The sequence below is a fragment of the Ylistrum balloti genome, unplaced genomic scaffold, assembly GCF_031769215.1.
Source record: "Ylistrum balloti isolate Yb309-2 unplaced genomic scaffold, AGI_CSIRO_Ybal_v1 Utg369916, whole genome shotgun sequence".
Taxonomy (NCBI): domain Eukaryota; kingdom Metazoa; phylum Mollusca; class Bivalvia; order Pectinida; family Pectinidae; genus Ylistrum; species Ylistrum balloti.
Window position 1 is genome coordinate 2,077,501 of NW_026782036.1, and position 15,712 is coordinate 2,093,212.

Here is a 15,712-nt window from a genome sequence, read left to right on the forward strand (position 1 = left end):
GTTTAGGTAGATTTTGATACCATATTGATTATAAAAGCCTCCGTTTTTGTCTCCAATCAAAAAGTAATTAAGAGGAAACAAAAAGTCCCAAGATGTTGGATTTTGGATCGCCAACTTATCTCAACATCGAAACGTTCTTGTTATTTGTTCAAGGGAACTGAAATTCATTTGAGTATCATATCAGGTTCAATCAAAAGAAGAAACAAGTCCTGTGAAGTTGATTTCCTTGAAGTCAATGTTGCATCAGAGTTTTGTGATTTCAATTGCCTCCTCATATGGTGGAGGTCTCGATCCGGAACTTGAAGACTGTGTCCGGAACGACAAGTTAGTACGGTAAGAATAGTTTGTATTAAAGGAGGCGACCGACTCACGGTCATCAACGGTCATCGTTTCGTCCAGATCGTCAATAGTGTCGATAGTGAAAATGGACATGGTGTCTGAGAAAGGCATGTCCGAAGATGGAGAACTAGGTTCCTGGACAACCGGACTATCCGGAACAACAGGGCTCACAGTTGCTGGTCCGTTCCGGCGTTTAGTACGTAACCTCCGTTTGTACCGTTTACTGTTAAAATTATGAAAGGAAAGAAATATGACAACTGCGTAAATCTTTCTGATAACACTAATATGTTACCATATATCGGCCATATTCTTACGTTCATATCAATCAAAATTGTGTCTGTTAACGAATTTTATATTTTTGTTTTCGATATTACTTCATTTTCGAAACACGGGTATAAAAATAGCAAAACAAGTTTGATAATTCTCGTTAAAACTTACAGAGATTATAAAATCGGGAATAGTTTATCGATATATCCAGTTGTCTTGATATATCATATCAATTAGTATAAATAAACAACCCTGTAATGTTATGACGTCATGTATGCTGCGCAAAGAAGTTGATATTTCGTTTCTATGACAACTAGAAACACATTTTTATGTTTTGAAAACCCCAAATTAATGATTTGGTAAAAAAAATATATATATATATATAATTGGTCAAATGATCAACACATTGGAAAGATCATTTAGCGTTGACTTATGTTAATGTTACTTTGTACCTTGTAATAATTTTATTAACTTACATGAATGGCGAGACGTTCAAGAACAACTGAAGGAAAACAGTGAGCTTGTCTGAAAGTGGAAAAAAATGAAATGATATGTTTAACATGCCAGAAGTAGATAGTCCCATTCCCTGGTAGCACAAAGAAAGGTAAGCCGCTTTCTGATGGCTATTTTTTTACAGTCGCCAAGTAGCGGGTTCTAGCAATAGTGTTCCCAATTATTCCGAAAAGAGAGTTTTCGGATACCCATTTGTCACATCAGCGTATTCTGATAGTATTGAAACGATAAACAACCAATAGCAATGCACTTGTTTACTTGACAAAATGACACCACACAATTGTTTTCCGAGTTGAGGAGCGAAATAGTACTTAGATTTTTAACAAAACCACCATTGTTTAACTTGTAAAGACTCACACAAAATTATCTTTTCCTAAGAGCAAAACCACACAATGTATGTCACATAGATGACATTTTCCCTAAGGAACATACCACACAATGTCACATTGATCACATTTTCTCTAAGGAACATACCTTACAATGTCATACTGATCACATTTTATCCTATTGTTTCAACTTTTGATTTAAACCAAATGAAGAAACCTTTGATATTAAGACACGCAATATTGATTGCCTTCAAGAAGAAGACACTTACCTGTGAATTTACCACCACTAATATTCTCGCTGCAGTTCCAGCGTACAAATGGGAAGTAGCATATCATCGACAGAGCGGCAAGACACAATGAGAAGATGAACTCCGGCCGTGGTTTGTTTACGATGAAAGGTGCCAAAGTCAGGTAGATCGATCCTAATGTCACTATGAAGGGGATGATGATATTGACCTGGAATATATATATCAAAAGGATTTACAGTCTAATGAGGCGATTGTATTAATGACAAAATTCCTAAAGCTTAAAAACCTGGTATATCTAAAACTCCAGAATTTCGATCATCAAAGTTCAGGGACAGAGCATTTTCCATAAAAGACTCAATTCGACCAATTTTAGATTTTCTTCAGTCGTCTCCTTGGTTTCAAAATTTAAGCCCTTATCAGTACTGAAGTGTCCTAGAAAGACGAAACAGATGTAGGATGCAATTTATTTCATTGTTTGTCTAATTCTGAAGTTGCATTTAAGGTTTCTTTTCAGACGTGTGTCTTTCGTACAATCTTTGACCCCGGGCAGCGCTCCAAAAATACTGTTATATAAACTATGTATGCAAAAATCCGTAGCTTTAATGCTTATAGGCGGAATAAATTCTTACCTTGTATGGTCTATCCAAATGAGGTTTTCGAATCCTCATTATGAGCAGACCACCCACGGCTAGACCATGGAATAACCAAACAGTAAACACCCAGAATCGCACCATCAGGGACACTTCCACCGCTAGGGCAATCACAATACCGCTCACCGCCTGTACAGACAAACTTAAATATTATTCATATTTCCACCGAAAGCTATGAATTTTATATTTGCTGCCAAATTTGAAATATGTGCATGACCTTTTCTGACAAGGTAGTTTTTTAATTGAAGAAAAACTTGTTCAGTAATAACTTTAATAACACATACAAATTGATACAAATTTAATAAAATATCAAATTATTTTGATAAAAAATAGGTCAAATAATGGAAAATGATAAAATATTAAAATGCTTTAGAGTTGCTTTATTATCCAAGAGTCTTCAATTATGACAGGGGACATATTTTATTCAATGCATAAAAACTAATTTTGATTGATATTTCGTTGCTTATAATTTATAAAATATGACCACATTGACAAATATCTATTTTGCGAAAACCGTATTTGCAAATCTTGTTAAATCTTCATATTATTTTCGTGCAACCCAGGAAATATAACATGGCAAAACGATGGCAGACTTATAATTGTCTTAGATGACCCTGTTAAAGTATCTCAGTATATTTCTGATGCATCATTTTGCATTATACTTATAAATGAGAGTTTTAAAACTGACTATTTTTATAAAATCATATCCTGGTGTGTTTATCAAATTAGCAATTAAGTTTATCATTTAGATATGATACATGTGGGTCTGTTTTGCTCGTAGAAATGTGTGAATTAGTTTTCGTTGTGAGTGTGAACGAATGAGAGCCCTCTTGCAAGAAGACATACTTTGTGAGGATACTGAACCTAGTGTCTCAACCCTGGCATTAATTCCGCTACATTGAATTAATACTTACACGAATGATGATGGCAGGAAGTGGCGCCTTTGTTTTTATGTGAACGTATGACAAAACATCTGGTATATAGCCATCATGAACGGAGAACTGTGATAGTCTGTAAATATCACCAAACATACTATTAAACTACAATAACATAACAAAATTTATTTGGTCAATGAATCCAGTGGTTTCGTCGTCCTTAATTTGCCACCTAACATGATTATCTCCCTTCCTTAGTGTCCTTGTGTAAATGACTTCTTCGCGATAAAAATGACATTTATTTTGTAAACGTTTGCCAAATCTAAGATAAAGAAAATTTTTTATCTTTATGAAGTACTGATAGAAAATACCCATTTTTCATTCCAAGCTGCACTAAGATACCTCACCTGCCTGAAGACAAAAATGTGTTATTGGCGTTTCCAAGAGCCACCATTGCAACACCAATAGGAATAATGAACGCTGCTTTTCCAAGAGCTTTTCGGCCCCATAACTGAAAAGAAAACAGAGATCATTGGCAACGTTAATTATTCAAATTATTTCATACTAATATTGAGAAATGATACATAATTTCAAACCACTATCAATATTATAAAAATACGTACTTTGTAAAATCGAATAATTTCTTTTTGATTTGTACTATGTTGAATAATTGTACTAAGGGAATATTACATGTACTTACAACACCAAAAGAATGAGCTCCCGACATTTCCTCCTCCGTAAGCACAGTGAAGTATGACATCACAGAGAGTAGGTAAATGAGCATAACGGTGGGTATGACGATTTTCACCAGTCTTGGAAGGTTTCTGTGAGAAACAAATACAATTAGAATTGCACGGATATTCATGGTTTCTTGACCACAGCAAATCCTCCATAAGCCAGTCACATTAATCCCTAGTAGGTTGCTATTTACAAATGTTGGATTTTACATGTTATCATGTATTCTTTCAATTTGAAGGTTTTCATATGGATTTTAATAAACAGTGACTGGATTAAGAGGACCTGCTGTATTTCATTAACCATATAGCTGGAAACAAGTGTTTACCGACAAAGGTAGGAAATAGTCGATCTACACTGTTTTTGATCCTGCTATATGACAGATGTGGAGGGCCCTACCTTTCACGAAAACCCGATTCCAAAACGGCCGTATGTCTTTTAAAACACGTATAATAATACAATACAAGTCCAATATAAAAATGTGGACACGTCACGCCGCATTCTCGAAAGCTGTGGGCTTGAAAATGAATGTGAGGGATTCCGTGATACTCACTTCGGGGGTTTTCTGACAGCAGCTGTGACGTTGGGTACATAGGCCCTGAAAACACACAAAGATTGACTTATCTAAGGCTCCTGTCATATGATTCGCCGTTACTAGGCAAACAGACAGAGGGGGAAGAGGGGTGAAGTAAAACTCAGACCTACCAGCCGCCGTATGCCCACAGACAATTGTAGATCCCAATGATGATCTTGCTATGGTCGGTTTCCGTGTTTTCGAATCCTTCCTGTAAACCAGCTGTTTCCCCTGTAGAAAATGCGGAGATAGTTACGTAGCTGTATATCATTTCCATACACGCACCCAAACAATGTAATCGATTTCAAAGAAAACAACCGATTCCTCGAATAACGCATATAATTGATAAATTGAAGTAGAATAATTTAAAAAAACGGATACAGAATTAACAGTTAAACTTTCTTTGGGTAACCCATCAAACACTTGTTGTTAATATCTTATTAGTTCCGTTGTTCTCGTTACATTCAGAAATAAACTGCCATTTTGAAAATTTAAGCAAAGTAAGTTAAGAAAATTGGCGGATACCATAAATATGAAAAATAAAGATCTCAAAAAGAACAAAGAAATTAAAATGGCGTAGCCGTTCTTGACATCTCATTTCAGATCTTCTTGGAGAATTATTCACCATAGTTTTAAGTCAATTACAATAGCATACCTTCTCCCAAATTGTATATGCCAGTAACGATGATAATGCCTATGGTGACGACCTTGCCGAGATTTGCTAGTGACTGGATTTGCCGGGCCAAACGGAGGCTGTAGGTGTTTAGGATGGCTAAACTCACTGAAACACATATGCCAAATCATTTAGTGAGCTTTCAACGTTAAAAAGAAATATTATTACTGTATTTAACGGTATGTAATACCTACAACAGGACACACATATGAATTACTTACATATAATGGTTACCGTCAACATTTGTTCCAGCAATTTCGGCGGGCCACAGTTGTCAACGATGGCGTCTGCTATGTAGTGAGAAAATGCTAGGGCGAACACGGCGGTAGTGATGGGCTCGGCTACAGCAATCCTCATCCATGTGTAGACGAAGGATGGCATTGGCCCAAACGCTTTGTGAATGTATCCGTACTCACATCCGTCCCGCTTCACAAAGATTTGCATCTCAGCAAAGCACAAGGCAGCTGTCAATATAGCGAAAAGATCATTTAACAATAAGATTAGTGTTTCCATAAAATATCTCTTTTCTTTCTCTGACATTTTTCAAAACTTATTCCTTTACTTATTATGTGCAAATTGTTACTTTTAACTGTGCGTGTGTGTGTGTTTTTTCAGTTTGTTTGATTTTTTTTTTTTGTGGGGGTGTTAATCTATTTCCGCTTAAAATTGCTTTTCATAACAAAACACAATTATCTTTATTATGTATAAATGACAAAATAGTGTATCCAGCGTAAATATGTTATGTCAGCATAATCACAGTTTGGAACGACCAAAACGTTTTCAAAAATAAAACTGACAAAATTATACAGTAGCGTGTTTTAGTTATCAGAATAAATACCTCCAAACGCATTCATCACCATACTTAAAAACAAATACTGGATCAATATAACAAGAAATTTTTTATTAAATTAACCTTCAAATTTCACTGTTACCTAGATCATAAAGAATTGTTTATCGAAGGGAAAAAAAGGAAAAAACGGAACATCGTGACCCGATTCGACGTAATCTGTTTTACCTTTTAACCAACAGTCCTCGTTGACGGAGGAATTACTCACGACACGTTTGGATTTAGAATACCGTGTGTCGCAATGTCAAATTAATGTGTTTGTTTAAGGTGTTGTCCTATCTTATATAGAAGCATATTTGATTTTGTCAAAGTCATCACTCATTTTAAAGGACATCAAAGTTCTTAAGGTTTTATTATCGCGGTGTTAAGGCGAGGAATGAGGAAATCATAAGCAATGCAGAATTATTTTGCTTCATCTTAATTGTCGTTAAATTGTTTGTCAGGTATATATTTCCGTCTTTTTAAGCAGTTAAAGTTGCCAAGTTTAACAAAGATGAAACTATTAAAGATAGTAGAGACGAAAATATTTATAATTTTTGAGTAAAAGAAAACCTAAAGAAGTCAATGACATGATATCTGTACAAGCACAGCAAGTAAACTTGGTAATCTTTATTGTATATTTCGACAAAAATCAGGAATTAATACACACTGACAAACAGTTACTGTAGAATTATTAGTTTTCGTTGGAGATCTTTTTTTAATTCATGGATGCTCTAAATCCGTGAATTTATGTGTTCACGAAATGCTAAACAGATAAAAGTTGACATGGATTAAAGCGCTAGTGAATTTCGTGAACAAAGTTTATCCACGAAATCTAGTGCAAACGAAAAGCTATGTATTGAGAAAACCATGAAATTTGAGGCCGATGAAATCATACGAGTTTACAGTATATGTTATCCAAATAAAAGACAATTAAATGGAAACATTATTGCGTGTCTAAACTTTATAGATTTAATTGTCGTCTCCATGTTTGCTTCATAATTGTCCTGTTGTGTCATCCTATGTGGCGATGTCAGAAAAATCTTGTAAGATAAATGTGAAATAGAACAATGGTGACGTCATAAACAAATAGCATTTTTTATGAAATCAAATGAATTTGTTATAGGAAAATTAATCTCAATGTTTTTTTTCTAGATTTTCGGAATTATGAATTGTACAATAAATAGAATCTTACAGTCGTGTCCATGTAAATTATCAAACAATTTGATGTCATGGACCAATACCATATCAAATTTCGCTGGAGGATTACTTTGCCCAAATTATACAGTAAACCATCAGCAAATACGAAACGAGGCACTCTTGTGCGATCTAAGAAACACTAACTAAACACAAATAATGCAGGTAATTTTTCAAAAGACACATCAACATAGCATTTGATATAAGCTACATATCAAAGGGCTTTTGACAGCTCGAACAAAAACGAAAAAAGTGTTGTTTTGGACTAGAAGTAATTACAACATCTTTATTCATTACACTTTTATAAGATACGCAAAACATGTGTGTCTTGAAAAATGTGTCGTCACTAATAAAACAATTATATCCTAAATTATAGTAGAATGCTATCTTTGGCTGCAATGATTCCAATGAGAACAGGGAACAATTAGTTTTATACTTTAAATCTTTTTAGAAAGTCATACTCCTCATATATCACGACACATTTTCAATTCATTATATAAAAATGATCATGAAAAGTCTGTTACAGGTTGTTCAATACATGATTAAAAATCGAAATGTGCGATTGTACAAGTATTGTGTGATTGAAAGAACATAAACTAAAACAGTGTTTGTTTTAGTTGCCAATGCATTTATCAAGCCTTAAGTATGGAATCGATCTTGTGTTTCACCTTGAAATTTCTGCGTTACCAAGACCAAAATGGATTATCTACAGATGAAAAAAAAGCAGAAACTTGACATGGTTTGGTATAATCCCCTAATTTTACCTTTTCACTAAAGCTCCTGGTCGACATAGGAATTGTTCACGACACGTTTGGTTTTAGAACACTGTGTGTCGCAATGTCAAATTAACGTGTTTGTTTAAGGTGTTGTGTTATCTTTATAGAAACATATTTGGTTTTAAAACTGACAACTGCTCGGTTTTAAGGACTTACTGTATTTTGAGATCCATTAAAAATAAAGTAGAAACCGATGACGACATGATAAGAAAAAAACTAAATTTACATTGAACTAGATAAAACGAACCGGAAAATGCTATATAGTGTAAAGAAGATTTAACACTTGGGAGAATGTTTCTTTCTTGTAGTCTTAATTTCTTGTACGTGGTATTGAGTTTAATTTTGCAGTCTTATCGCTTACATGGTAGAGGTTTTATTCCAGCAGTCATGACAGCATTTAAGGTACATAGGAGATAAAAAGTCAGAAGAAAGCCGAAAAGAATGGAAAACAAAACACAAATTTTGAAATAGATATATTAAGAATTTATCAGATATTGAGAGTCGTTCGAAGTAATCTTTATTACATATGCAAATAACTTTCTGATTAAAATATACTCTGGCTGCAATTATTATGGAAAATACATACCTATCTTCCATTTGAAAATCAAATAGAATTTGAACCAATTTTAAACAATTTATTTATCAACTGTATTTGGTAATTTCAGGTATGATTTTAAAAGCCATATCTTCTAGACTTTTGGTCAAATGACTACATCGTGAAATCATTGGTGAAGTGATCCAATTTTGGTTTATATGCGACATTCCATCATTATAAGAATATTGTTGTTTTTAATGCTACAGAAGAAGGCAGTTTTGGTTAAACTATATCATTTAACAAAAATTCGAAAGTTGTCCAACTAATACTAATTACCCTTGATGGTCCGGGTGGATGAGCGCGACGGGTTTTACTGTGAAATAGGAAACATGAGTATCCTGAAAAAAACTCAGTGGTCGGGCAGACGACCCCTCACCTTTTCATGCCTTCTATATCGATAGTTTGTTTATTTAGAAGCAACGTCATATATACGTAGAATATTCTGTACAAAATTGACGTACTTTCAAATAAGATCCTGTGAATCTGATATCTAGTGATATGTTTTTGTGTAAAGTGATAAAGAAGACTGTTATAAGTAATTTATCTACGATAAAAAAAATAACTTTTTAATAACCAATCCTCATGGAAAGTTTTCCACATTTTGTTAAACAGTAAATCGTTATACCAACAGAACATCGTAATTGTCTCTGAATCAATTTAGTGACGTACCCATGGTAGTGAATATTCCACACAATGCCCATATCACCAAGTTAAGTCCTACAGACCCCGCCGCCTCTGTCACGCCCTTAGGTGAGGTAAAAATCCCGGGACCTACAGAAAGATATAAGTATATTTATAGAAACAAAACATACAATTCAAATTTCAACAAAAATTAAATTACCACAGCATTCGACATGTAAACTAAATTACTTAACGATGATTAGAGAAGAAAACAAATGGATCAAAACAATGACATAACAAAACAATGAAGATGATATAAAATCGTCTTCATTTAGACTATACAACATCTGGGGCTATACAGTTATAGGATTTTCCATTCAAATTATCATTATGAAAATCAAACTTAATATAACAAAATTCATATCAATTTGCACTCATTGCACAATGATAAATTCACGTAATAACTGTCAAAGACAACAAACAAAAATTTAAAACAAACAAGTGATACTGAGTCATTTATTCCTAATATTTGTTGATAAAGAAATACGTAAATATGTGCTAGTATCAATGCAATTTTTGTACTGACGTCATAAACCGAAGTTGACATGTGATAATGATGTTCATGTCCGGACATGATTTCATTATCCTGGTAAGGAAATATTATCAAAAAAGTTAATTTAAAAGAAAATGATATGCCATTAATTATAAAAATGAACTTGACATTCTCCTAAAAGGACCTCTTTCAGGTAAAATAGAATTTTGCAAAGCCACCAAATTAGATAAAAGTGGGTGACTACCCAGGAAATAGGATTGAAGAATTCAAAATGTCCATAGGGCATGTGCTACGACCTATATAGCGTCGTAACAATAGTGTCAAACTGATCCTTGCTAATCAAACAGTATACGTAATGTACACTGTGGTTTTAATACTTTTTCAATGAAAAACAGAACCCTGTCATACTCCTATGGTTATGACATTAAATGGGCTGTAATACAGGCCTTATGGACCTTTTGCATTTTTAAATCCTTATGTATGGACAACAAAAAACTTCATTGGAAGATAAAGCTGGGAATTCCATGTTTACTTAAATTCATTCTATTCTTTTATAAAATTGCTTTTTGATTTAAAGACATCATCAGTATCAAACTCAAATGATATAACTCGATTATGCTTTATTCACGTGTGTATGTGCTGTTGAATGAAGTAAGGTAAGTATTGTGTAATGTCGTTGCCGTCACTAAACAGTTGTTCCTGTAGGCCTCACGATATCTCCATTTCTCTATTTAAACAATGACAATTTTTATGGAATTTGCTTTATCGAATATCATATGATGTCAATATTGACATTTTGATAGTGTGCCTTGCTTTGGCTGTGTTATATATCTCCGCTATTTTGAGAAAACATAGGATTGACAATATTTCCGCAACGTTCCCTTCATGTAGAAACAAATTTAATGAACTAAAGAATGCTACATTACCTCGCAAAGAGAGAATAGATAAGTTGCCTTACTACATTGAATAACAGTTGTACAACATAATGATGAAAAAATTGAAAAAAGCGACCTGTGAACATTTTTATAACGGTGGGACAGTTTGCACCTACTATCTCTTTGTGGGTCGTGACACTTGTAGTATCTTAAAAGCTTATCATCAAAATACTAGAAAGATATGACATTATCCTATTGTCTTTATTCTGGACAAAGATCACAGGTCATATGACAACAAAAACAAAGGAAACCATGTGATCAAGTGTTAATATTTTCCCACGTAAAACATATCTGATAGATAAGTGCACTATATTGAAATATATACTGACTATTGACAAATGTGTAATAGGTAACCGATTGATTAGGACATATATATCAACATGTTAACATTCTAAACCAGAAAAAAATAATAAAATGATATATATATGTATTATATATATAAATTGTTGAATATATATGTTATAATGTATAATTAGTAATATTCGCGGGAAATTTGATTTCGCTCCTTTCGCAATCATTACAGACAGCACGAAATTAAATACTTCGCAAACATTTTAACCGTGGTTCAAATCTTGAGAAAATCTATGTTCAATGCCTCTATACCAAGCTCAATGCGAGAACTTTAATCAAGTGAAATTGCCAAATTCGAGACGAAATCACGAAATATCAGTCCCGCAAAATTAAACAACTATATATAATAGCTTTTGGTGGTTCGAATATTTAGAGTTTCTTCCAACATTTTGAAGCAAGACGGACAAGAAATCTTTAATTCCTTTTATGATTTGTTCACGATTTTATTCCATGCTTCATAGCAATTATGAGAACCTGGGAATCTCTGTATTTAAAATGATAAATATAACCACTACAAGGTGTAAAGCGATATTGAAGAAAATCCTCCAGTTGTATTGTTTGTGTCCTTCACTCACCAATAACTGTTTGCATGATGAGCGAGCCGCCAAAGAGGATGCCGACCTCTTTTGATCGGTTACTCTTTTTCTTTGGTTGTTTAGTTTCCTCGCGGTATACACCACGTGACTGTGTCGTCACCCATACTGATACGTCATAGAGGTCCGTCTGACCGGATGTATGTTTCCCGTGCCCGCTGTTGTTGAAACGCTTTCTCGCTGTAACAAACAGTATTCAAGCAAGAGTTTTAGTAATATCAAAGTCAGTTTTTCTTTCTTTATTTTTAAGTCTGGTTTGTAATTCATTCAACAAATTTAAACAAGAAGACACACACAAAGAAAATACCGACATTTAAACAGAATCTAAATCCAAATTCAAACCTAAATTTGATAAAACTAGCGCAAAACACGATAAAGAGAAATATTTACATGGGAACTTCTAAAAAAGTTAAAAGAGAATAACGTCAAGTGTTGCAAAAGAATAAACGTCTATTGCTTGCTCAACGACCCGCAATGTAGTTCTTGGTCAATCCAGATATGTAATATGAAGTTCCCAAAGTGAGAACACGGTAGACAAAAATTGAGCCACTAAGCATATTAATCGCATATTGTGCTATTAAAATAATAATTTCTAATGAGATGGTCATAAAGATGTTAATATCTATCTCCTCATTAAACAGTCAGGATACTGAAATATACACACGTGGTCATGTCTATTACAATGAATTGTTTTGGCGACATGCGAGGGAACTTCACGTGTTTGTCGTACGCAAACAAGAAGATAGCCAGATAAGAGCCGCGTTTTATGAATAAAACTACAAACTTATACAGAGACTTTGACTTGATGCCCGTGGTTATGCTCCCATACCAGTCAATAAACGTTATATTCAAATGCTAATTTTCTAAACAATGAGAAAAATATTGTTGCACTCGTTCGATCTATTTATAAAGCTCCATATTAAAATCAATTACAATTTGACAATTCATACAATAGAAATGTTTAAATATACGTTATGACGATTTAATTTTTGGGAAAAAGACAAAAAATCTCATGATTGATTTTGATTTGTGGTACAATCATTTAACGTTATATGTCCAGTGGAGACAAGACGTGATACTGGATTAAGTAATAACCACATCTCAATACACACACACACACACACACACACACACACACACACACACACATATATATATATATATATATATATATATATATATTAAGGCGTTATGCTGTTTTTTAGTTGTTCAAGTACAAGTAACTTTAACTATATAAAATGACATCCATGCTCACAAATAGAATACCCTTTAGCGCGGTAACACATTTATCATTTTCCAGTAAAGGTCAGTGCAGTATACATGTTTGTTTCGAGTGGTTCTCAGATAACGTTTTGAGTTTTGCGAAGCATACAGTAAACCTCATAGTTCTTCTGTTATCTTTTATCATTTTAAATAAGTTTTGATAATGTTGTTGGAAATGGTAGCACGTGGGTTTGGGGATTTTCCATCACGCCCCGATAAATTACATCCGGTGTATGTTCTTCATTAAAAAAAAACGATTGTTCACATGTACTTTAAACGTTAAAGTTCTTAATATGAAAGGTAAAATTGAAGCCCTCTTGTATTTTATTATTATAATAGTCAGTACAAGCACGGCTATTGACTTTTTGCTTTAAAATGAGCATAACACAAACTGCTGTGTCCTTATCAGGTATGCATGTGTTGTCTTTTCTCTTTCAACATAAAGACCTTTGTAATACAGGTAAAAAGTACATTCACACTGAATATGAACGTACCGGAACAATACATTGCTTACAAAAATATGGATATGCTTATCGAAGGATTCTTATGAGCGCATTATGTAAAAAAAATAATGATGCTATATAAATCTACTTTTTCATATTTATCTGAAAACGTTTGCCTGTCCTTATAACAAGTGATTAAATTGACCTATCTGTTCCCCATTTGATCAATTTTATTTCACTTTTGTTATCGATTTACTTAATGCCTGTTTAAATCCTGCTAAGTATCATATCCTATCTAAAACGTTATTGAGAATGCAACATTTGTTTTTCAAATATTATTATTACGTTCTAGACTTTTTGATAGGGAGTTGTTTTTTCTTAATCACACACCTCTCATCCCCGCCCTCCAATATAAGTTAATGAATCGATAAATGAATAGATAAATAGATGTAAGTTGACATCACCGTCATCATTAACATAATCGGATTATGTTATATACTAAACTTGTCTTGGAAGAAGTTTTCCCAGTTCTTTCAATCCCTTGTTAAAGAACCTTAAACAATATCTCGTGACATCCTGATTAATCAATATATCGTATATTTCCGGTATATGTGTTATTCTGCTGATCCTGAAAAAATAGTGTCAAGTCAGAGTGAAAAGTGGCTAATTATTTTGATGTCTTATCTTAAGATACTCTAATTACTCGAAAGTAAGAAACAGTTTTTAAATAGTGTAGAAATGCAGGATTATTTATTTAAGAAATTACAGGCTTATTTTCATGATAGACTTTTTTCTTTTGGTCATTTACTGTACATTGAAGATGCGCTACATGATTGTCCTCTCGCAGCTCAATTCATTAGCACACTGACCTACATATCAAAGGTATTTTTTCTCAAAATAATACGTACCATCCAAGTTCTACTTACAGTCAGTTATTTCTAATGGTTCTTTAGTCACATCTTTTGTGCTTCTACTTTCATTTCATTTAAGGAAACATCAATCTAAGAAGATCATGTCTACAAAGCCGCTACTTGAAAATTTGACAAAGGTGGGCACAAAACAAAAATACATTAGGAAACTGAAACGTGAATAAGACCTTGGGAAAGGAAAACAATATTTTTCACCTTCATCAAAACCTTGCAAATCAAAATAAATCAATGTGCAGTTCTAAAATCAAGAAGTGCCATAAAACCCTCTCATATTTAGAAGTAGAAGTATCGAATAAATCTAATAAAGTAAGTACGAAAATATATTTTTCTGTAACCTTCATCAATCGGAGACCAATACACACAAGACAATACGATTTTTCGCAATGAGATAATAATGACTTTGGGAATGGTCTATCATTTTTATCAATCGGTGACAACTACAGTGGGAACATATCTAACAGTTGATCTCACCTGATAGAGCTACTATAGTTATTATGATTGAGGCTATTACGATGTAGACATACTTAATCTTTGTAGTATTACTTGGAGAGAAATCCTGGTCGTTTGCCCCTTGTGCTTTATCAGAAAACCCTTGTTTCCTATGTTGCTGATTTTTGTTTAAGTCTGAGCTTCAATTATGTTTCTGTTGGTGTGTTGGTATTTTCACTGTTGTTTCAAAAGTCGATACAAAATGATTGCCTCTTTGCCATTTTGAGATGCAAAAGAAGTTTTTACTCTTGATATTATGAAGAATTAAGGAAAACAATCGATGGAACATTTCTGGTCTTCATACTACCAGTATCGGCGTTGTTGTTAAGGATAAAAAATAGCATGTTACGCTTTCATCAAAAACTGTGCATATTTTAACCTAATTAATATGAAATACGATATTGACCACTAACTAAGTAGATAATCTTAAATAATATTGAAATAGCGCTTTCAATGAATTGATAAAGCAAAATTCATTTGAAAAGTCAATTCTTCATGATGTAACTCCTGTCAAAAGAGACAATAATTTATTTTTAGAAGCTATATACAGTTTCTGTAACGCCTTGATTCCATCATTTATTAATCACCTCCTTAAGCTCTAATGAAAGTACTAGTATGAAACATGTATATCTTACCTGCATATCGGCTCATTGTTCAGCTTGTCTTCTCAGTCGGATAATCTTAATAATAATGATTCGCGGTAAGCACGTGACTGAAGTAGTAGATCTGGCCCGACGCTGTTATCGCTAGTCGGGGCCGATCTGTTTATCTTTATCTCAAGTCATCGGGACATTTTCGCCAAACTTAGACAACACATTGACAAATTTAGAAACAATTCATGTCTGATAATTATAGAATTAAATATAAAAAGTACGAAAGAAAAGTTCTAACGATTTTTTTTGAAGATAATTTTAATGTTTTAAAAATTATATAATAATGTC

At 33.4% G+C, this 15,712-nt stretch overlaps 1 protein-coding gene across 1 annotated transcript; it reads right to left on the reverse strand.

The window, feature by feature from the left end:
- Positions 1 to 243: 243 nt before the first annotated feature.
- LOC132546824 (b(0,+)-type amino acid transporter 1-like) lies at positions 244 to 15,422 on the reverse strand. Its single transcript, XM_060210539.1, has 14 exons — positions 15,407 to 15,422; positions 11,630 to 11,827; positions 9,264 to 9,365; positions 5,422 to 5,664; positions 5,183 to 5,308; positions 4,659 to 4,758; positions 4,507 to 4,551; positions 3,919 to 4,042; positions 3,626 to 3,729; positions 3,258 to 3,354; positions 2,323 to 2,472; positions 1,715 to 1,901; positions 1,083 to 1,131; positions 244 to 562 (listed from the first exon to the last, which is right to left on the reverse strand). The coding sequence occupies exons 1-14, from the start codon at positions 15,420 to 15,422 to the stop codon at positions 244 to 246; spliced, it is 1,860 nt and encodes a 619-aa protein (XP_060066522.1).
- Between the last annotated feature and the right edge of the window lie 290 nt (positions 15,423 to 15,712).

Excerpts from the sequence above, each read along its gene's own strand:
- LOC132546824 (XM_060210539.1), bottom strand. Across the intron at positions 4,043-4,506 it reads GCTGTCAGAAAACCCCCGAA|AAACCTTCCAAGACTGGTGA; the intron begins GTGAGTATCACG and ends TGTTTCTCACAG. Across the intron at positions 3,730-3,918 it reads GAGCTCATTCTTTTGGTGTT|TTATGGGGCCGAAAAGCTCT; the intron begins GTAAGTACATGT and ends TTTTCTTTTCAG.